Here is a 22,701-nt window from a genome sequence, read left to right as displayed (position 1 = left end):
GGTCGTAGGAGCTCAGTTTATTTAGTTGATGCATGGGGGACACAGTTTAGATCTAATGTTCTAAATACAGAAACACTAGGTCAGTGGTTTGCAACCTGAGGCTCTGGAGCTTCATGTGGCCTCTTTGACTTTTTTGTAATGGCTCCCTGTAGCTTAAAAAAAAAAAAGAAAAATAATGAATCATTTCTTACAGAGGGTATTGATGATTAATGACATTAACTTCAGATAAAATTACGATAAAAAAACAATTGGTTAAGCTAAAAAAAAAAGTAATTTATTTGAGCGACATAAAAAAAAAAACACATTTTATGTACAATACATAACACGTAGTTAAAGGGGAAAAGTGCTCAAAAGGAGTAGGCAGAAGTTCAAGGAACTTATAGGTGCCTACCCCTCCTTCACTTTTCATTATGTAAGAATACTATAAACATATACAGTGCAAATACACACATGATTTTTTTAATATAATTTCTGTTCAACAAAAGTAATGAAAAAACCTGTGGCTAACCTTAAGTTTTAAATACCTGGTAAGATAATTAAACTAACAAAAAGACTATTCTGGACTTTATTTGTGTGGGGAAAGATTTATTTAATGGCCAACATGCCGGCTTAATATGCATGCTTGATACAGTATGCTGCGAGAAATTAGCAAGTAGCATATGTTGACCAACATGATCATTTGTTATCAAATTCTTGTTATTTTTTGTAGCCCTTTAAATCCATCAACTCAAAAAATTATTTGATACTATTTTAACTGTATAGAATTTTATACACTGTATTGTCTTCATTGAGAAGGTTTTTTTTAATATCGTCAATGCCATCAACCAATCAGCATTGAGTTGCAAATGCGTGGAAGACTTTTGAGCTATTTAATTGGTTTATATTGCAAGCGCTACTATGGCAACTGCCGTGATTGACAGCTCACAGTTTTTAAGCGAAATGCGCTGCTGCTTTCAGGGTCTTTTCTGTCATTGGCAACAGAAGTTCATTTCTTAAAAAACGGAAGAAAAGAGACTGAGCTTGTAAAAAACGGGGAGAAATCAATGGTTTGGGGGAAATCGACCGGGACATGGGACGTAACTCTGACGAAACCCAAAACTCAGACTTTTAATGGAGTGGGCGAGACTAAGCAAGAATTGAAGAAAGCTCAGTAGTAACTATACATAACCTCATACATTATTTCAGGCTTAATCTTCTGCGAAATGACGTAAATCACAGTTTTAATGAGGCGTATGACAATCAAAATCATATTATATTTCATCAAGGAAATAATAGGGTTTATTAGGTAGCAAACAGCCCACATTACCTTCATTATTAACAGCTTAAGTACAATTATCATTACTATATCATTGTATCAGTGAAACACCAGTGTAAACCAACCCACCATCCTGTTGCCGTATCACATGTTGAGTAACGGGATCTGCCAGATCATGATGGTGGACGTGGTGTCTTCATGTCTGGATTGTTTGGTCTTTTTGTTGACCCTACGATGACCCAAACCTCCAGAAACCACCAGCAGAGAGCTGACGTCCACCCTGCTGGAACGCCGGCCTCGCTGATGATGAGCTGGGTCGTGGAGCACATCGTAAAGGGCTCCGTCCTCAGGACTGTGCTCCAGAGAAGCATGAGAGAGAGTCAGGGAGCTGCAGGAGGACGAGCACTGGGAGTCCTGGAGGGCCATGGTGGTGCAGCCCACCTCTCCCAACCACAAGCCGCGCACCTGAGGGGGAACCGGAGCCGAGTCTGCAGGCTGCTGGGTGCTCTCCGGATCCTCCGAGTCCCTTTGCTGGCGTGAGGGGGAGGAGGTGGAGGGTGGGGGGCCAGAAAGCCTGTTACACACTGCAGCAGCCATGGTGAGGAACTTCACCGGTCCGTTGTGAGCATGGAAGGACACCATCCCACGACCTGAGAGATTGGACATTACTCTTTAAACAACTGAGATTTTTCTTTTATAAACCCCTAAATAGATAAAAATACAACTTTAAATATGGATTTTAAACCATTCTCATTGGCCAACAAATTATATATATTTTTAAAGGTAAAAACTAGAGGTGGGACTCTATTTTACACTTTATTATTTACACTTTACTTGAAGTTTTATACATAAGGCTGACATTACGCTGTCATTAGCATGAATTAGGTGTCATGAAGGCTGTCATTGAGTGTTCACTAAATTATGACACCTTTGGAGCTATGTTGGCATTTTTTGGGGTTAGGTGGAGGGATCTAGTGGTGTTAGGTAGGGTTAGGGGTCAGTGGTTAGGGTAACAAATGGCACTTAATGACAGCATTCATGATGCCATATTCATGCTAATGACAGGTGTCATGTCATGATAATGACAGGTGTCATGTCATGATAATGACAGCGTAATCTCAGCACTTATGTATAAAACTTCTAGTAAAGTGTCACCAATGAATCGAATTAATTATGGACATGGTAATTCATCTCGATTATTCGCATAACAATATTTGACAAGAGAAGCAACGTTTCCCAGTTAAAATGGATTTTGGTATATAACTGAATCAATGACAACACTGCTAAAATTTGTGTTTATTATTTTCCTCACTGAGTGCTAACAATGTGCAAAATGAATCAAGAATATTATGATTGCATTGTTCAATTGAAGTAAATTTAACTTTAAGATCTGTGTCCATAGATGTATACATTATGGATATATCAGGAACTGATGCAATGAAAAAGGTTGCAAAAGAAAAAAAAAGGTCAAAGCCCTTGTAAAAACTCAAATACTGAACTCAAGACTGGATGAGCTCCAATCTGAGCCAGCACTAAGTTCAGGCCAAATCTGCATTCTCATCGCTTTTTAAAAAAAATGTAGAATGAGATCAGCATGTTAGCAGAGCACATGCCTGCCAGCACATGTCTGTCTAAGAGGCGTTCAGGGCCAATAGTACGTCACGGCTGTAGTTTTGTGTGTAACATTAGGAAAAAATACAGTAGCAACCAAACAGTGCGACTGTATAACAATTGTATAACAATATTATTATTATTAGTGTTTCTGGTTTGTTTTTTTTCTTCTTCGCACCATCCACCAAGCTAAATTCCTTGTATTGTTTTTAAACTGTACTTGGCAAATAAAACTGATTTCGATTCTAAAAACTTAAAACTTTTGTCTTTTCCTGAACATATCGATGTTATGTTTGTGCAACTGGAAGTCACTGTATTTCCGTTGAATTGTGAGAGTAAAAAGTTTGTGTACTGTTAATTTAAAGTCATGGAAATGACTCTTAACACAATATTAATTTAACTATTTTGGCTCAAGTAAAGAAAAAGAAAAATGTTTGGCCTGATTGTCTAAAAAGGTTGAATTTATGCTAAGTTTACAGATGACACAGTTAGCAAGTGTCTGTGTGGCATGTTGTTGGGCTACGCCGATCACGGTCGTTTGGTGTCACCTGTGACTTTAGGGATGCCCTGCAGTCTGGGGACAGAGAGCGCCACCGTCACTCCCAAGTTGGTGCCAACCAGAAGCAGTCCATGGCAAACCAGTAAACTGCTGACTGATACTCTCTGGTTCCCTGAAACAAGAGAAAGAAACGCAACACAAATTCAGCTCTGCATGAATTCAATCTCTGTAAAGACAGCTCAGCAGGCCTGGATAATGTGTGTGATGTAGTATTTGCTAACATTTCTGCAGCTCACAGCCTGTCTGTCTCCAGAGAAACAGCAAGTGAAGCCTGGATTAAAGCAGTTCTTTTCAAGAGTCAGCACTTGGGGGAAAAAATGAGCCTTTATGGTCTTATTGCAGCCAAACAAACAAACACAAAAGTGTTGCGTAACTGAATGAGTGAAGCGTGATGTTGTAATTAGGGAAGCAATTTTGCTTCTATTCATAAAATTTACGAGTGTTATAACAGGACAGTGAGCTGACCTTTTTCTTCTCCTCTTTGTCAAAGAAGCAACAGTAAAGTAAAGCAGTTCTGGACAATAAAAGCTACTGCTTTTGTTATTTTAACAGCACCTTTTAGCATGGATACAGATAAAGTAAAGCGTGCTGGTAGACCAGACTTATTATGTGAAGATTGGCACCTATTCTATGTCATCCCTACAAAGGAGCTTATTCAGAGAACAGTGATGCAGCAAAAAGTTTGGAGCCAGACATTTTCATCAGATATTTTATGATTTAAGGACGAATCTGGGCTTTTTACAAAAACTGTCTTTCCAGTTCTGCTATGTGGGAGGCAAGACTGTCATGAGTCATTACTGCTGTAACAGCTTGACTTGAATTTCCTGCTTCAAAGTAATCCTCTTGGGCTTTGAGAAAAATTACTGCCAGTCTATCTGCCTGACCCCTCCTCACTAGAGCTGACCCCTTCATGAGGACTACACACGCCACACTGCCACGATTCTCAGAACGCTGCCAGATTGGTAGGCAAAGTACAGTGGTAGACGAGGCCCCCGGATCTTACCCACATGTGCTTTTAATGAGGGCCCAATGTCCGAAGAAACACACCGACTACCAGTTGGGGGCCTTGCTCAACTTCCTTCTTTCATAATATTTGGAGTTCCCCGCCCAGAGGGTGAACTAAAATAAACCCAAAGTGAACATCAACATGGCCCGACTCTAGGCCTGATCCTGCACTGAGCTCCACTTTGATCTGCACTTTGTCCCGACAACCAACTGCAGGATCAAGGAGCAAACGAAAAATACCCCCAAAATAGTTTCTTTGAGCTATTCCTCCAATGCCAAAAAAAGTTGGATCAGCACATTGTTTGTAATCAGTGGCCGAGTCCTTTTCTTAAGCGTGTCCTACTCTAATGCTCTGTGTAATTAGGATGTTTCTGAATCCACAGTGGCTGCAGTTGCTGTTGAGCTCCCTGCACAATGTCCAGCAGGGACGTAGACACCAGTGTGAAGAATCCTCCATTGCTGGATTAACCACTAAAAGATGGATTGGTCACCCTATATTGTTTGTCCACTGAATCAATAATAACTAGAATATTGGGATGCAGGTGCTAGCCTGCATAGCACTGCCTTAGCTTAGCGTTAGCATTGGCATAAATTTGCTTTAGCATTAGCTAGCATTAGTATTAACTAGCATTCACTTTAGAATTAACATTAGCTTTAGCACAGCATTAACATTCCATTAGACTAACAATAGCATTAACCTAGCAATTACATTAACCTAGCACCAGCACTAACTGAGCATCAGCACTACCCTAGCATTAACATTAACCTAGCAATAGCATTAACTAAGCATTAACATAGCAATAGCTGAACATTAGCAATAAGGTTGAAAAAAAGGTTGAAAAAGTTGACAAAAGTTGAAATGGGTTAAAGCTGACCATGTTAAAGGTTGAATGGTAAAAATTGGTTGAAAAAGCTGAAATTTCCAATAGAAATGAATGGGAAAGGAAAAATGTAATAAGTAAAAAAGTTTTAAAAAGTTCCAAATGATAAAAGTACCAGCATAAATGTCGGGAACTTTCTGTATTTTTTGATCGCTTATTTGTCACAATCAGACAAACGGTGTAGGAGGAGTTAACGAAGACGGAAGAAATAACACATAACAATAGTGAGGAGGCCTCCTGCATCCTCACTAATAGCTTGGATTTATATAGTGCTACAGAAACCATTATTCATTCATACCACGCACTCACATCAATCATACGGGTGGTGGTAAGCTACAATGGAGCCACAGGTGCCCTGCCATTTCACTCCTACAGCCTCTCTGACCACCATCAACATTCATGCACAATTCAAACCCTTTCATAAGAGACAATGTGGGTAAAGTGCCTTGCCCAAGGACACGATGACAATTACTTGGATAGAGCAGGATTAGAACCCCCAACCTTTCAGTTATCGGACGACTCACTCTACCACTGCTCCATGGTTGCCCGAATCGAACAACAACTTTGTTGAGAACTCCAGGGTGAATCATAAGACACTATTGTGGTTGAGGTTTTATAATGGCCTGTGCACCACTTCCTTTTCTGAGCTATTAGGTCTGATCTCCATCAGGATCCTATCTCATGTAGCAGATTACCTTTGGGAGGTTAGATGTACATGTAGGAAGTCGGCCTTGGTCTGAACTACATTGTTCTTTTATATAAGGTCATGTTCAAATCCATTTCTAACAACAAAATATCCCTGAATTCAATGTCAATGAACCTTTTTGGGGAGGATTTAAGAGCACAACTAACACACATCTTACCTTCACAGTCATTGTATGTTATCAACCCATTCTCTTTCGATTGGATGTTTATTTATGAGTATTTGTGAGAACAACTGAAGGTGTTATTTATGGGCCCACCACCCCTCCACCACCCCTTCACCCCATGTTTGTCTCACATTAGGCCATGCATGGCTGAATATTTAGGTCACAGAGCAGCAAACAAAGAACAACTAGATACTAGAACCTCAGTAACTGGCCATCAAACCACCGCTATGAGAGCTTTCACACCAGTTCTCTTTGGTGCGAATTAAAAAGAACCACAGTTCAGTTCCTTAGGCAGACCACCTCATTTTGGCAGGTGTGACGGCACCCTTGAATTCAGTGGATCAATTAAAACAACCTCTGGTCTTCTTTTCTGAATCTTGGTTAACATTTATAGGAATTAACAAACCCACAGACAAAATGGGTCAAATCAAACCAGTGGTTTCCATCGATGGTACCACAACAACAGCACCTCAGATTTTCTTGCACTACATAACAGTTTTTCTGAGGTAATTGTGGAACTCTTGCTGCAAAAAAAAAAAAAATATTAGTGCTGGGAAATGTTACCTTGAGAATGGTGAGAATGAATAAAAAAATGACAGTTCCAGTTATAATAGCAGAAGTGGAGCTCAATAAGATAGGAAATTCAATAAACCAGCAGTATGACACTGTATCTTTCTGGTGTTATGGTCTGGGGAAAAAGTTTGCGGTAGCATCTGCATGAGATACAAAGTGGTTTTGGTCTGCAATGGGAAATCAAACCAAGCCAAATGAAAGCCTACTTGAAAAAATACTATCCATGAGTAAAACCACCAATAGACATCATCGGAGAACAATATGTAGTGGATGTGGCATGATTTCTGAAGATTTGATTGTTTTCACAGTTTTAATGATACAATTCCGTATTTTAAAAACATTATAAAAGAAATAGAAAAACAACAACAACAAACAAAAAGGCTCTGAATGACTCCATTTGGACTCTGAAAATGACTTATTTGAATGGATATTGCCTGGTTGTTTGATTAGTGTTTGGATAAGGACTACAGTCTGCAAAGACAAGAGGTAGCAGAATGGCTGGAACATGCATGAACACGAGGAGAATATTTCTACCAGGAGCACTTCCTACATAAAACACTGCCCCACTGACAGAGGCATTCACACTTTAGACACCGCCTTTTTTGATTCTGTTCTGCTATTGTTTAATACATTCATTCTTTGCTCAACGATGTATATTATTGGGACCGTCCTGGGTCATCGGAAATCATTGTGATGCTTGATTTTAAGCTTGTCCAATAACAAGGAAGCGCTCAAGAATAATAGCTGCAGATGAACCCTAGTTTCTCTTTGATTGCAGCCAGTCCATTTCTGAACAGTAAAGCTGGTACTTCAAATTACATCAGTTGATGCAGGAACACGAGTTAGAAGCCATCTGTAACATAGCTGCAGTATGTAAAGTGATACGAAACAGCATTTGGTGATCTAAAGAAGTCAAGAATAAAACCCTTTGACATCAGCTATCGTTATTGACGGCCCACTAAGTCTCTGTTGCTATCAGAGGAAGTGAGCACTTTGTGGCTGAACTCAGACGATAGAAAGCCTTCATATCTTGGGGTCTGTCCCAGGACCGACTTCCTCTATGGTTGCATGGATTCCATTAGTCAATGAGGGTTGGTTTTATCATTCACATCTGTTAGACAAAGAGTACTTCCACGTGTAACTGTAAACACTGGCAGGGCCTTCCCTTGAAGAATGTGTGCAATGGGTCATCATTGACATTTTTCCTGCAATTAGGGTATTCCTGAGTAAACATGAGGTTAATAATTTGCTTCTGCAAGGGCCTTTTCTAAGAGCTTTTTGCTACCAACAGCAAAAGTATAAAACAAAAAGTTTGTTACAAAGGAAACAAAAAAAGCTGAAAGTGTCAACGGTTCTTTCGTCAGCATTTGTTTATTTTGCCTCTCAGCCAAACTGCATTCTTTCATCAGAGCTCACATTGATTAAACCAATATAGGACCAAAGGGATCCTAGCAACTCTGACAGCAGATAGTAATACTGCATTCTACAGCAATGAGTTGTCTTGTGAGTTTTGCCTTCTGACAAATATCTTAGAACTACATCAAAATCTGAAATTAGAATACTTTACCGGATTATCTCTATAAAAGCAAGGAATCTCTGTCTGTATGTGTGTCCGTGTGTGTGTTCCTCAAATATCTCTGCGGATCAGGATCAGACTGACCTGAGAGTTTCAACATGGCTGCTGCTTGGTTCAAGGGTGTGCGAAGTCAGATTTGTTTGGACGCCTTACCCCCACGGCCCACCTCATGATGTCATTAGTCCTAGCTCTACAGTGATGTCATCATTTAGAACATTGGAACTTTGGTCCCAAGAGCAGTTTAGAGGGGGAGTTGCGACAAACTTTACATTAGACATTGGACCTACCTCTACAGTGATGATGTCATCAGTACTACCTCCACAGTGATGACGTCATCAGTTAGAACATTGGAACATTGGTCCCAGAGCCATTTAGAGGGAGAGTTGCGACAACGAAAGTTCAAAATAGACTCAAATAGTTCCTGGAAGTTATTGGCGGCAATTCAAATCCATTGATTCCGAGTGACATAACGGATTTTAGGAAATTTGTCGTCAATAACTGCATTGATTTATATTTAGACAGTACACCGTCATATGCACACGTTTATAATGTATTATTAATGAATTAATAATTAGTTAATAATGCACATGTAATGGGTTTAGATATGCTAATAATAATAATAATGATAAAAATAATATCCAATATGATTATTTAAATGTTTAAATGTGCATCACAAACCGTCTACTCCACTCTAGCTCCATTGCGCTGCAATAGTCAACTGCTCACTTCCGGTAACAATTGTGAGGCTCCTTGAACCGCCATGGCTGTAAAAAAAAATGGTCCCATTGGCGTGAACGGAGATGTCACAACTCTCTTTCTAAACGTCTCTCATTGGTCCTACCTCTACAGTGATGATGTCATCAGTCCTGCCTCTACAGTGATGATGTCCCACCTTCAAACACAACCTCATTTGGCCATTCATGAAAGCTACTTACCCTCCCACTTTTCTATAGCAATACATACTTCCTACGGGCACTGCACTAGTTATTAATAATAAACAAGGTGGATATCACACTCCTTAATGTTGTGTGCGTTGCAGCCATGAACCAGGTGACACAACATGGAAAGAACAAATTTCAACCAAAAAATAAATCTTTGGTTGAGAATGGTAGAGAAAACTTTAGATGATGAAAAAAATAACATTAAAAATTTGAGATAACTTGCAAAAATTGAATAAAATTTACTCTTTTTATTTATTCCCAATTTTGTTTTATGTGTTTTTTTTGTGCATTGTTTTCTTTGTTTGTTCTGTTCTGTTTTGTTTTACACATTTAAAAAAAAAAAAATGCATGACAGTCTGTCGAAATTACATTTTGTTTGTTAATTAATGCAATAAAATATATTTAAAAAAAAGAGTTGCCTTGTGTATGAAATGCGCTATACAAACAAATGTGCCTCAGTTTTCCAAACTGAGGATTCTTCAAAGGGTTAAGGCTAAATACAATTTATTAAGGTCACTTTATTAGTGTCATTAATACCCTGTGGCTGTGGCTATGATAATAATAAAAAAAAATCCAACGATTAAATCTACACACAGAAGTAGGCTAATGAGAAAGAGCCGCTAATGATGCCTAGAGATTGTGTGAAAGCAGGCGACTCATTATGAGTTGCCTGCACTCATAGGCGACTGATAATGAGTTTTAGAGTAACACCACAATTCCACACAGAACTGACTCAAACAACAGCAACATTACCGTAACTCGACCATATTACTTCTGAGAACGATAAATCACATGCCCCCAAAAAACACTGCCTAAGTGACATTTCTGATTTTTTTTATTTTTTTCTTCGCAGATAAAACAATGGTAGATGTTGATTATTTGTAAAAACACTTCTTAAAGAAACTTTTCCACTTTGGCACCACCTTTGCATTCTTCTATGGGATTCCCAATCCCACAATGCAATGTGTGAAACTTTCCACAACGTTCAAGTCACACTGACCCTTTGTTATTGACTCCACCATAAACAATGGGTTTGTTGACAAACTTTTGAGCAGCAATTTCTAACTTTGTGGTGAGTAAATTCCATAGTTTTTCAGAAGAAATACCTTCGATTTACTGACCTTTGAGGCGCACACTTTGTCTTTATTGGGGTTATAAAAGAAATGCGAGTTATCGCCTCCAGCAGCAATAAACAAAAGAATAAAATCCTGTTTTAAAGTTAAGGCACAGAAGCTGTCAGGGTCCAATTAAAAATGTCCCATTTTTATCCATATTCTTTTATTATCCATCTCACCAACACTTTCAAATTAAGCAAATTTGGTGAAATAAAATCTGTAAATTAACTAGTGGAGGGAAACCTTTTCCTTTTCTCTCTTGTCTATCTCTGTCAGTTCATTTTCTAATGGACTGGCAGCCGGTACATGGTGGACCCTGCCTTACAAACTCAGTCAGCAGGGGAATCTTCAGTGCATAGTGACCAAATAAAAGAGCACCCATGAATGTGTATTATTGATATAAACCAGTGTAATCTGCAGGTTGTTGTAATGACTTTAGCAATGAATGAGCTCTCATTCACCGTCACTGCAAATCTTTTCATCTTTGTCCTTCTCCAATGCAAATTTGGCATCACAACCTGGTTACACAGTCATTAAAGTATTTCCTGATAGTAAATCAGTTTTCTGTTGATAGATATTGCCATGGAAACTAAACCACTCAGGACACGAAAAAAAACCCAATGATTTAATTTAGAGTGTAAATAGATTTAAACATATTTGTTGAATACAAAGTATTTCAAAGGTTTGCTTTGCACACTAAACTCTTTCAGTGTTCAACGGTCCGTTTCTGGCACTACTGCAGTCTGTCAACTCTGTTATTACCGTTTGTTAATGACAGATTAAGATCTAAAGGTGTACAATGATGTGAAATGACGTAAGGGAAGATAAAATTCCTTTTCAGGGGAGATCAATCCCAGCACACTTTACTCTAAAGTAAAGTGTGCTGGGATTTAGAGTCTATACAAATCTGTTTAAAAGAATTAGTTTGGTGATTAACCAAAATGGCAAAGAATTCCTAAGCGTACATTTCATCTCACTTCTAATCCTGGGTTCTTTTCGAGGATAATCAGTAGCTAATTGTAAAAATGACATTTATAATCCTATTATCCATTAAAATACTGTATCTGCTTATCCAAGTTTGCAAAGAGTGGGAAGTAAAAAGAACTGAACGGATGTTTGGTCAAACAACCTCAGATCTCACTGAACTGTTACACAGCTCTCTAAAATAATATGATTCCCATACCAGAACACGGTAAATCAAAGAAGCATCCCACACTTTATTTTAACAACCCAACTTCGAGCAAGCCCAGACTAGTTTATGGTTGGACCTTTCACAGAGTGCAGACATTGTCTCACTAGCCCTGTCATTTTGTGCGTGCGTAGTTGGTCATCTAAAGATGAGGTGTGTTCACATGCATCAGCTATTGGATGTAACATTAAACAACAACAAACTAAGTGCTAGCGTGTTTCATTATACAATATTAAAATTACAACTGAATTAGCAGACACGCTTATCCAAACTGATGTACAACACAAGGTGTTAGGGTTAAGGGACTTGCTTAACATCACTTTGAGATACACTACTCCTCAAAAGTTTTAGAACACCACACTTTTTCCAGTTTTTTACTGAAAATGATTCAGTTTACTATGTCATTGCACTCTTAAATGTAATGAATTTATAGACCAAAATGTATTCTAAACTTTTGACTCATCAAAGTACAGTGTTCCAACGCTGCATTTATGCAGACAGAGGGGGTTGGAAGTAACACTTGTAGGAATTAGTAGCACCAGCTTTCAAGGCTGATTCAACCTTCTTTGCTGCAGAACAGCTTTAAATTGTTAGCCCACTTTGTGTTCCCTGAAAAAGGCCAATTTGTATCATTCTGAAATGTGCATTATTTTTCAGTTTTGGGTAAGCTATTCAATTGGACTTTCAGGGCTTGAATTGCAATAAATAACTGGAAAAATTAGGGTGTTCTAAAACATCTTTGGGGTTTAATATATTTTAAACATTGAAATAAATTAGGCTATATTTCCAAAACAGTTAAATTATTCCATGACTTTTCATTCCATAACTTTTCCAGAAATTTCACAATCCTGTTAATTTATCATGACATGGTCACGCCCCTAAGGGGAAATGTGGGCAAAGTGTATTGCCCAAGGACTCAACAATAATGCTTTAATTAGAGTGAGATTTAAACTGCCAACCCTCCTCTGCTATTAGTTTTGAGTAATAATGTAGAGTTTTAAAGGGCCCATGTTACGCTAAATCGACTTTTCTGTACTTTAAACATGATAAAAGTGTTATTTGGGCTTCATACATGTTCAAAGTGTTTTTTTTCATTGATTCCCTCAATCGTTAGTTAGAGGGTGATTTGCTCCTTTCTTACTGCAGGGTGAGCCCAAACACCTCGCTCCAACTTGATGACGTGTTCCCACTTTGATGATGAATTTGACGCGGCACTGAGCTGGAGAAGCCGCGCCTCCAGGAAGCTCTCTGCCGTGATTGACATGTAAACAGACACGCCCATGGAGGTGAGCATGTCAGCGTTCTTCACGCAGTGCTATGTATGTACCGGCGAACACCCCGCCCCCACGCTCTGTCGTGCTTATAAAGCAGCATGAGGTCGGCTACAGAGTGGGTGGGAGAAGGGCGGGCCATCCTCTGGCCCTATGTCAGGAGGAAGTCAGTGTCCCGTCTATAGACACGCCCATTCATAAATATGCATACGTAGGCCGCAAATCAGCCTGTTTGTGTAGAGTTGCTCAGAAAGTGACTTTTCAGAGGCTAAAACTCAGGCGAGTTTGGGAAAATAAACCTCAAATACTATGTTTATGGGGTTCTAAGAACAAATGGAGAAAAATCGCATAACATGGGACCTTTAAGAAAACACATTGGTTGTCTTTTAATTGATGCTAATGCTAATAAAAAAATGTTAAATCATGCTTTACCTGGCAATATGCTGTGGACAGTAGTGGCAATGTTGATGTCCTGCAGGTGCTGTAAGGTCTCCGTGTGGAAGAGGCGCAGCGTGGAACCAGAGCTGGAAGCAATCCAGATGCCAACACCTGCCACCACCATGTGGGACACCACCATGCCCTCCTCCTGGTGGGCTTCCAGTTGACTCTGGATGATGACAGTGTGGAGAGATGCTTTTATTCCACTAGATATCACAGAAATATTGTATGATCTTATGAGTAAATATAACATTTGGGTCTGAAAATCTTTGTTCTACAATCCTAAAGGGCTGTAGTCATGCCTGACCCCCAAACCCTAGAACACTAAACTGTAAAAAGGAAACCAATGCACTTTGACATGGTTTGTAGACATGAAATTATAGACTACAGCCCTTTGCAGGACAGGACTCTAATTTTGAATTCTTTTTAGGCAAACAAGAGGAAACATGTCTATTTTAGTGATTAAATTACACAACCAATATAATAACCCATCAACCTATTTTCCACACCTACTTATCCATATCAGAGTTGCAGCTTGAGGGAACTAGACAAGCAGGACTCAATCACTAAGACCAGTTTTTCCTGAAACTTTTTCTGTTGCACCCCGCATTGAAGAATGAAAGATTTTCATCAGGGCCCCACACATCGCAACAAAATTCAATTAAATAAGGTAGAAAATGTGACTATTCTTCTTCAAAACTCACTTCAAACTTAAAAAAAACATGAAATCACATATTTTACTACAGTAATAATTTCTAAGTTCTAAAGCTCCATGTAATCGAACCCACATGCTTTGAGACAATGGGAGCACATCTTGTGGAAAATACACAAAATTAATGTCTTTGTAAGATATACTTATTATATAAAACTAATATATATTCGGTTTAAATGGAAATATGAACCCTGTTGTGTTTATTACATGTTTTTAGTTGGTAACGTTTGTGTGTGACTACAAACTAAAGAATAAAAAACAACAACCATAAAACCTTAAAAACCATAAAAAAAAGTTTAGACTACAGCAGCACAAGTGCTGTTGTGTCTGAGTGGCCTGTAGAAGAATATTATGACATATGATATAAATATTGTAGTTTCAGGCAACTGTAACTTTGCACGAAACAAACAGACTGAGCTGTAATTATGTAATTTAACCACACCCGCAGGTTAAGATTTTGACATTTTCTCAAAACTCTGGCTTGAAGAATAGACAACGTGAGGTTTTTACCTCATATTTTCACATGTAACACACATTTATATTTGGCTAATTTGAAGTGTTTTTAAATGATGCCTTTATAAATCATTACGTTTCCCCACCTCCCTGTTGGATTTCAGAACTGTCTTGACGTTAATTCACAGCTCTATAATTCCAACTGCAAGTCATCAGTGAAACAAGGAGAGCGAGACAAGCAGGTGGTCCGACATAATGAGCTTAATGAGGCTTAACTGATTATGAGTGAGTGTATGTCACAGGAACCGCACTATTCCTGGCCTGTCGGCAGGTGCTTCACTTCTCAAATTCAGGTCAGGCCACATATACTGTAAACTATGACAGCAATATTCTACAATATGAAGAAAACAAATCCAAAATAACAGAAATATATATATATATAATTTTACACCTGGCTCAAAGTGTGTTTAGCTTCTTGCTCAACATGTTGAATTAATTGTGGGGGAAATTTGGAAACAAACAGCTGGATAATGTTAATTTCTCACACCTGGCTGGGATTTCCTCAGGTCTGTGAGCTAATGTCTCAGATTTAGATTAACCATTTAATTATGCTGTATATGTTCTTCATTATGAATCTCATATGGTGCCTTTTTCTTCTCAAAGCATGAATCGATGAACAGCTATCAAAACAGCTGATATCCGGAGTTTCTGAGAAATCTATGTTTATGTATCATTCTTTTAAAATGCAAAAAAATACCTAACTAGTTTTTTACTATGGTGCTACTGCCAGTGGTCATTCATATACAGTACATGAATGTATATAAGTCCCGCCTTCGTCCTGTAGACCCCAATACAAATGCAAGAAAGCGCCGATTTCGCCCAGCCAATAGGTTTCGACGACCTGGAACGGGCCACTGTCAATCAAAGTGAATGTGCGTGCACCGTCACAACAGCAAACAAGTATCATTGAGTAGCATAGCGTCATGGAGGAGCGCTCCGAAACTCCAGTTACCCATTCCACAATTGCCAACGTATAAAGCTTCAACTGAAAAAGAAAAGAAAAGTCTGGGTGCAAAGCTTGTGGATAAACGTCTTTGTGACCGCAACAGAATTTATCTCGGAGCTGCTTTTCAAAGGAGGAGGGACTTGTTGCTTTTAAAAATATTCGGAACGAACCTGAATTTGGCGACATTTCTCATGGACAAGTAATAAACATGTTTTAATCGAAAGTTATGGCACTCTAACAATAAATGTGTAGTTTTTGTAGTTATGCAGCTTTGTTATGTTTTGCAATGCACATGCACAAACATAGCGGCGTAGCTTCTGGTAGATTGGCAGAGGCAGGGGAGGTAGTAGAACTGTTGAGGGCAGGACATCGAGATGTTCTCTCAGAAACTCCGGATACCAGCTTTTGTTATTACAGTTTTTTTTTTTATTTTACCAACCTTGATAGTAATACAGCTCGGCAGATATGTAGAAATATTAGGCTAAGATGTCCACTACGAGAAAAAGCATAAAAATTTGTACATGGGGTTTCTGACTATGCTAAATCCATTTTTAATGGGATCCAAGCTGGCAAACCAATGGTTTCCACTCAAAATCAAGAAATCCAAGATGGCCACCTTCTGTATTGCCAATTTGGATATTTTGTCATAACTTTGATTCTATTTGACATAGAACCAAAATCTCAGTGGTGAATTATAGGTTTTTACAACCAACAGAACCAAAGTTATGCTATATCTGCCGGGCTAATAGACCTACTTTAGCCAACAAAAATGAAAGACTGTTTTTTTGTTGGTTTTATATATAGATCGAAATGTTTTATTTCAGAAATATTCGAAGCATTTTCTTTAAGTTAAGAGTTATTTAAGAGTTGGATTTTTAGTTAAGATTTTTAGCGTCAAAATAAAATGATGTCAGTTGAAAACCTACTCAGAAAAATAGCAGGGGCACAATAATCTTTAGTGTTTACCATGTGACTCACAGTGAAAGACTTTGACAAATACAAATTTTACACAGAAGGCACCACAGAATGTTTACTTAGCCCACACGTTATCTCTTTTATGATACAGTGATTCTTTATGCTGGCAGCCCCAGCAGGATCATACATAGCGTACCTCTATACAGTGTGTGTGGGTGCTGATGATGAACACTTGACCACCTGATGAAGCCCAGATGTGCTCTTCCACAGCCAGCATGGCCTTGACGGGGAGGACTCCTAGCTTCAGTAATGTGGGTTTGTCACTGTTCCACAAACCATCTGTAAAAACAAATCACATCTGCCACTTCAGCACATCATGGAATGTATATTCAAGTCTTTCTAACAATCATAATAAGTGGAATGTATGCAGAAAGGGGAAATAACGCATGAACAAAACACATTTAATAATAATCAGTCAAAGGAATCCGGTTAAGTAGTTTAATATAATGATTTTAGAATAGTTCACAGTGGACATAAATGAGGCGGTGGTGGTCGTTCTGTCTTTATAAATGTCGCCTGTAAAGGTCATCTTCATTTATTAAAACTCCCAGCTAACAGGACGAGTAGCCATTGATGAATCCAGCATTCTTCACTGTGAATATAGATGGGCTGTGAGGCATTAGTCAGAGGCGAGCTGTGTCCCACACACACCTCCTACACACCCCTCTCTACATGTGCCTGGGCACCTACAGCGCTGTGATCACACAACCCCAGCGCTACCATCAGAAATATCCACACACTCTTTTTAAAACCAATATATTTTTAGTTGTTCTGAGAGGGGCTATGAAACAATAAGACAGAAATTGAGATGAACAGATGGGATTTCATCTGATGAATGATTTAAAAAATATATTTTTCCTTGTTAAGGCAAGATCTTCAGATGGTAAATTGACCGTTTTTGTCAGACGGCTCATCTTTCTTTAGCTTATCTAGCTGGGAGTGATTGAGGCCTCACCAATGATGTCTGGTTAAGGGAAGACACAAAGGCAGCTATTGAAGGCAGAGGTGTGGTGCAGGGAAGGATCTACAGTAATGACAGAGGAAATAAGGGAAATCTCACATTAAAGCAGCTAGTTTAGATTAGCATTCCAGCAACACCCTTCATGTATGAGTGTAACAATCACACAGTGTGAAGGTGAGCGCCCCTCAAAAGAGAAGGGAATGGAAATAGAAAAGAGCACTGGAAGGGAAAACAGACGTGAGAGCCAAGTCGTGGGCTTATGTAAGACCCCTCTGCTGCACAGTCTCTGCCCACCTCTCACTATATCAGCTCAGTGCAAGCTGCCACAAAGCGTACGCCTGTGTGCACGAGCACAGAAACTGTAGAAAACAGATTAAACATATATTTCTGCCCCAGAATCAGGGTTATAATTATAATTTCAAAAATCTGTTGCTGTTGTAATCGTAACAAAACTGTAACTGTGTTTAGATCATTTACTTTGTAATTGTAGTTGCCATGAAAACTCTATAAAAATTGTCAATTATAATTTAATGTAAAACTAGGGAACCATGTTACAGTTCTACACACATGTAGTGAATAATTATTAAAACATGCATCATATCAAGTTTTCACATATTTTTCCATTTAAAAAAAAAAAAAATGTAATCGATGGACAGACACAAAAAAAGGCTCAGATGCCCACACCCAAAAAAATACTTGATAAGGTAACCAATAGATAGGAAATAAATTAAATGATAGATATTCATTTTTAGTGTATTTCACAGCTGAAAGAGAGATGCTAACAGGAAGCTAACACAAGAAGAAGGTATCTTTTATTAGGTTATTTATTTCAGGCTTAGTAATTGTGATTAATTGTAATTTAACTTTAGTAATTGTGAGCGTAATTGTAATTGGATTTCTGAGAATAAATAATAATTGTAATTGAATTTCCGAGGATAAAAAAATAATTGTAATTGAATTGTAATCAGAAAAAAATGTGGGTCATTGTAATCGTTATTGTAATTACACATGGGTAATTGAAAATATAATTGTAAATACAAAATGTAATTGCCCACATTAACCAGGTTACCACAAACTGTGACCACATGTTTGCTTGTAGGGACCTAGGAGAGTTTAGGCTCTTGAGTTCACATTCTGACTTCTTGGTTGTGACGTGTGACCTTTACCGAATCATTGCATCGCTCGTTCCTTATCTCCTCCATCGTCAGTCAAACGGGAAATAACAGGCAGCATGGCAGAATGAGGCTGACAGGCCAGCCTCAGAAATCACACAGTTTTATTCCTGTGCACTGAAGGCATTCAACAGGAAAGCAACAGTGTCCCTTCACTTGCTTCTGATAACTTGTCACTAGTGACTTTCTGTGCCTCATTTGATCAGCTGGCAACAAAACACCAAAGACAATAAGCTGATTATTTCTCCTAGAGGTGCTGGAGAAGCTACATTCTGCTCTGAATGCTGACAGGATACAGGAAGAGCCAGTGACTGTAGCTGCGTTTCCATTACCCTTAGAAATGCACCAAATCTTAACAGTGCAATAAAAACTGGTAATGGAAACACCTAAATTTAAAAAAAAAAAAAGACTCAAATATGACCAAAAAGTTTTTACACTTTCATGAGGAGGAATTTCAGATGTTTTGATATTAAAATGTGTCGCAAAAGCGCTATTGAAATACTTTTTCCGTAACTACACGTTACAGGACGTGAGGTACCTGGTCACATGACCACTTCTTTCCAAGTAAACATGACGCAGTACGTGTAGACAGAAGAAGAGATCGGGACACTTCTTAGCATTATACTATAAAGTGTGTTATAAGGAGGTTCTGAGCGTCCGTCTTCCTGCAGCGAAGTCTCGTGGGATGAGATTTCACAGGAGTTACGAGACTCCTGCCCAAAACAGCCTTCAATGGAAACACGTGGTGGAAACACCAGAGCGCAATTATACTTTGTCGACATTTAGAAATATGGCCTTTATTCTGTGAAAATCTGATCTACAACAGTAGCAGCAGCATTACAACACAGCTAAGCCATCAGTGCCAGTGACAGTGACTCATCATCTTGGAGAGTCAGTGACAGAGCAGTTGATGAGTCAAATCACACATGTCCAAGTCCAAGGGCCAAAAGTATCTTATGGTGTTTGAGCCACCAAGTGATGAACAGGAACTATCAGAGACTTTAGTGATACTTAAAGTCAGTACTGCCTCATTCATGGAAGACCAAAAAAAAGTGCACAAAAAATGTCAGGCAATCATTTGTCTCAACATTCCTGAACAATTACATATAGCCCATGTACATATCCTGCAGGCAAACTGTGGCAGGCAGTGGGAAGAATGTATCCTCAGAATCTGTCCTCAGGCGACTGAACAAGGTCAGATAACTAAACATAAAAATCTAAAGTAGAAGAACAGCAAAAACTGAAGTTAATGGCATTAACACACAATACTGCAGCATGGTTGGTTGTGACATTATAAACTCAATAGTCAATAAAAATGTATGATTGTCCATTAATGCAAGCAATACAGAGGAATTTGTATTAGGTGTAATTAACGTTTGATGATGGAACTATTAAGTCACTCACTTTGTTCTTCTTTTTGTTCTTGTTGTTGTGTACGCTAGATAAAATCGCTACTTCTCTGTTACTCGTGAACGAATCTGGCTAAATTTGACGCTCGGTGCCCGAGGGGGGCCCCAAGAAGAAGAAGAAAAAAAAGTCAATTTCTCACTTATTTGCGAGTCAAATACAAACAGTTGGTGGAACCGAATCATTGGCACATACATATATATAAATGGGGCCCATTATCCCGTACGTGTCACTGGGACGCTAGGGGGGCCAAATGACTACTCCTTTGTTAGTTCTCGTTAGAACAGAATGCAGTTTGGTATGAATACTTTATGAATGAATATCAAAAGACGCTTGGAGCCCATTTTTTGAAATGGGGTAGGGGGCCAGGGGACCCACCACCCAGTTCCGATAATTTCCAAATGTATGGGAACATAGTCGCGTGATATAACGTTTCAAAGATAATTCAACGTCGATTACGATTATGCCTTACATAATTTGATTAGGGGCCCCCTTTTTTAGGCAATTTCCATTACTCATTTATTTGTGAATCAAATATTGCGACAATTGGTGGTACCAAATCATTGACACATACCAATATATGAATGGGGCCCCTTACTCCGTATGTGCTACCGGGGCGCCAGGGGTCCCCATTTTTCAAATGACTACTCCTCAGTTAATTCTCGTTGAATGAGGCTGTAATTTGACATGGACATCCAAGTCGTTTCACTTTATTGGGCTTGGCCGTAGTTCATCAGAACTTGTTTTATGAAAGGCATTGCATGCTTATATGCAAAATAAAGTGGCAAGAGCACTAACCTTGATTTCCATGTTTACATTCAAAATAAAAATGTCAATCTCATGGCTTGCATGTCTAATAATCATGCAGTTGACACAAAGTGGTGATTAGCATCAGTTGACAAGTGGTTTCATGAATGGCAGTGCAATAGATTAGTGTTAAATGCACAATAACTACTGTAGATATTCTTATACAGAGTAATTGGCCCATTTTATTAAAATGTAATACAGATCATTATTGTAGGGGGCCACTGCTGTATCTGTGCTCACAAGTCTTTAAATTTCATAAAAGTGCCTTGAAATAACTGTGCTGTATTTGAGGCTATACAAAATAAAATAAAAGATAATTGAAATTTAAAAACATTGAGAACACTAGCTCAAAACAAGTAGATGTGATTTTTGCAGGTTAGTACTCAAACTTACACCAGGCTGTGAAAACACACACACTTCACACATTTAAAAGTCGTTCAAAGACGAAGTAAAAACCTGTTAAGAGCTGTGTGAACCTGACGGGTATCATGTGGCAGTTTATAATTTCTTAATCTAATAAACTAGTTTACCAACAGTGTTTTTATCAATACATTTACTAGTTTATTGTTAGAATGAAGGCAACAGATTAACATAATGAAGAACACACCGTCTGATCTGGAGAAGATGGCCACGCTGCCGCTGACCAGGCCGGCATAAAGATATTTCTCTCTATAAACCAGGCTGGTGACCGTCGACTTGTCTGGAGTGAAGAAATGTTGCAGACGTACTTTCTTGGACCGCTGGCTGCTTTTATACACAATGATGCTAAAGGAGACAGAAATCAGAAATAAAAAATACATTTTAAACACAAACACTGATCTGAAACGATTAAAAAACAATATTTAAATCTTGTGAAGCGCTGAAACTCATTCATACTCAAGTTAAACTAGAAACGTTAAAGTTAAACTACATCGAATGACTTCACAAACATACAGCATATACAGAATACAATCACATCTATAACCCAACCAAAGTCAAGAAAGTCAATGTCCAATGTTGCCAGATTGGTTGCTTTCCTTCCTTTTGGGTGGTTTTAAAACTTTGAAATTGGATATATTTTTCAAAGAATACTGTGTTAAGGTTAATCGTATTCAGTTAAAGGCTTGAACACAGTCTTTGTGGGATTTTGGCAATTTTTATTTTGTTATACAGATGAAAGATTTCCATTTAGCTGTCACAAGAGCACTCAAGTTAGCGGTGCTCTTAGTTCGACATCTTGCAGCTTCAATAGACTTTTTTTTAGCCTTCTAGTGTCTTCTTTGCAAATAAAAACACCTCAAAGGTACAGAAATATATTCAATTCAGGAAATATTTTGGATCTACAATCTTTTAGTCACTGTGTCCATCTAAACAACAAAAAATACAAAAATAGTTTTGTTTTAGAATGTGAAGATAATTGTAAAAATGAATGAGATTGTAGAAGCTACAGGAACAAATGACACTTACTGTAGCTACAAACAGACAAAATAAATAGTAAAAAAAAACATGTCATAATGATTTTGCTGTACTTATTAGGGTTTGAATTGTGTACCTGCCCTCCTCCATACCCAGACAGACACTGGGAGTCTCACTGGTTTTTGCTTGGGGCCCGTGTTTGTTCTCCTGGGGCGGCTCAGGTGGGACGTACACCATGCAGAGAATACGGGACTCCACGTTGAAGCACTCAGTCACTTTAGGGCTTGAGTTCTGCATGGCTACAATGGCAATCTGACCCATCTGATTAGTGCAACTTGCAACCTGAAGAAGAAAAAAAAAAAGACAATTAGAAAAAGTGTTGAATATTTTTAATTTTAAGAACTAAAAATAAAATGCACTTTCAACTGTTAATAGTATAATTATATGAATGCAAAATGTAAATTTCAATTTTAAATCATTTTCCCTTCCCTCCATTCAGCAATAGTTTAAACACAGTTTAAATATATAAC

General features: G+C 38.4%; 1 protein-coding gene across 5 annotated transcripts in view; it reads right to left on the bottom strand.

Annotated features, from left to right (window-relative positions):
* The window catches only part of arhgef10 (Rho guanine nucleotide exchange factor (GEF) 10), a 63,236-nt gene that overhangs the window by 2,633 nt on the left and 37,902 nt on the right, over positions 1-22,701 (bottom strand). For 3 of the 5 annotated variants that reach the window (XM_028437624.1, XM_028437625.1, XM_028437626.1), the window contains 6 exons: positions 22,308-22,513; positions 21,384-21,541; positions 16,566-16,708; positions 13,278-13,452; positions 3,415-3,537; positions 1,400-1,905 (listed from right to left, as the gene is read on the bottom strand). In XM_028437624.1, the coding sequence (XP_028293425.1) occupies positions 1,400-1,905; positions 3,415-3,537; positions 13,278-13,452; positions 16,566-16,708; positions 21,384-21,541; positions 22,308-22,513 (1,311 nt within the window). Of the gene's footprint in view, positions 1-1,384; positions 1,906-3,414; positions 3,538-13,277; positions 13,453-16,565; positions 16,709-21,383; positions 21,542-22,307; positions 22,514-22,701 lie in introns of those variants that run through there. The other 2 variants (XR_003672789.1, XM_028437623.1) reach the window with 1 other exon arrangement.

Source organism: Gouania willdenowi, chromosome 22 (genome assembly GCF_900634775.1).
Source record: "Gouania willdenowi chromosome 22, fGouWil2.1, whole genome shotgun sequence".
In the NCBI taxonomy this organism is placed as follows: Eukaryota; Metazoa; Chordata; class Actinopteri; order Blenniiformes; family Gobiesocidae; genus Gouania; species Gouania willdenowi.
Note: the sequence above shows the minus strand (reverse complement) of the source record. Positions and strands in the feature narration are given on the sequence as shown.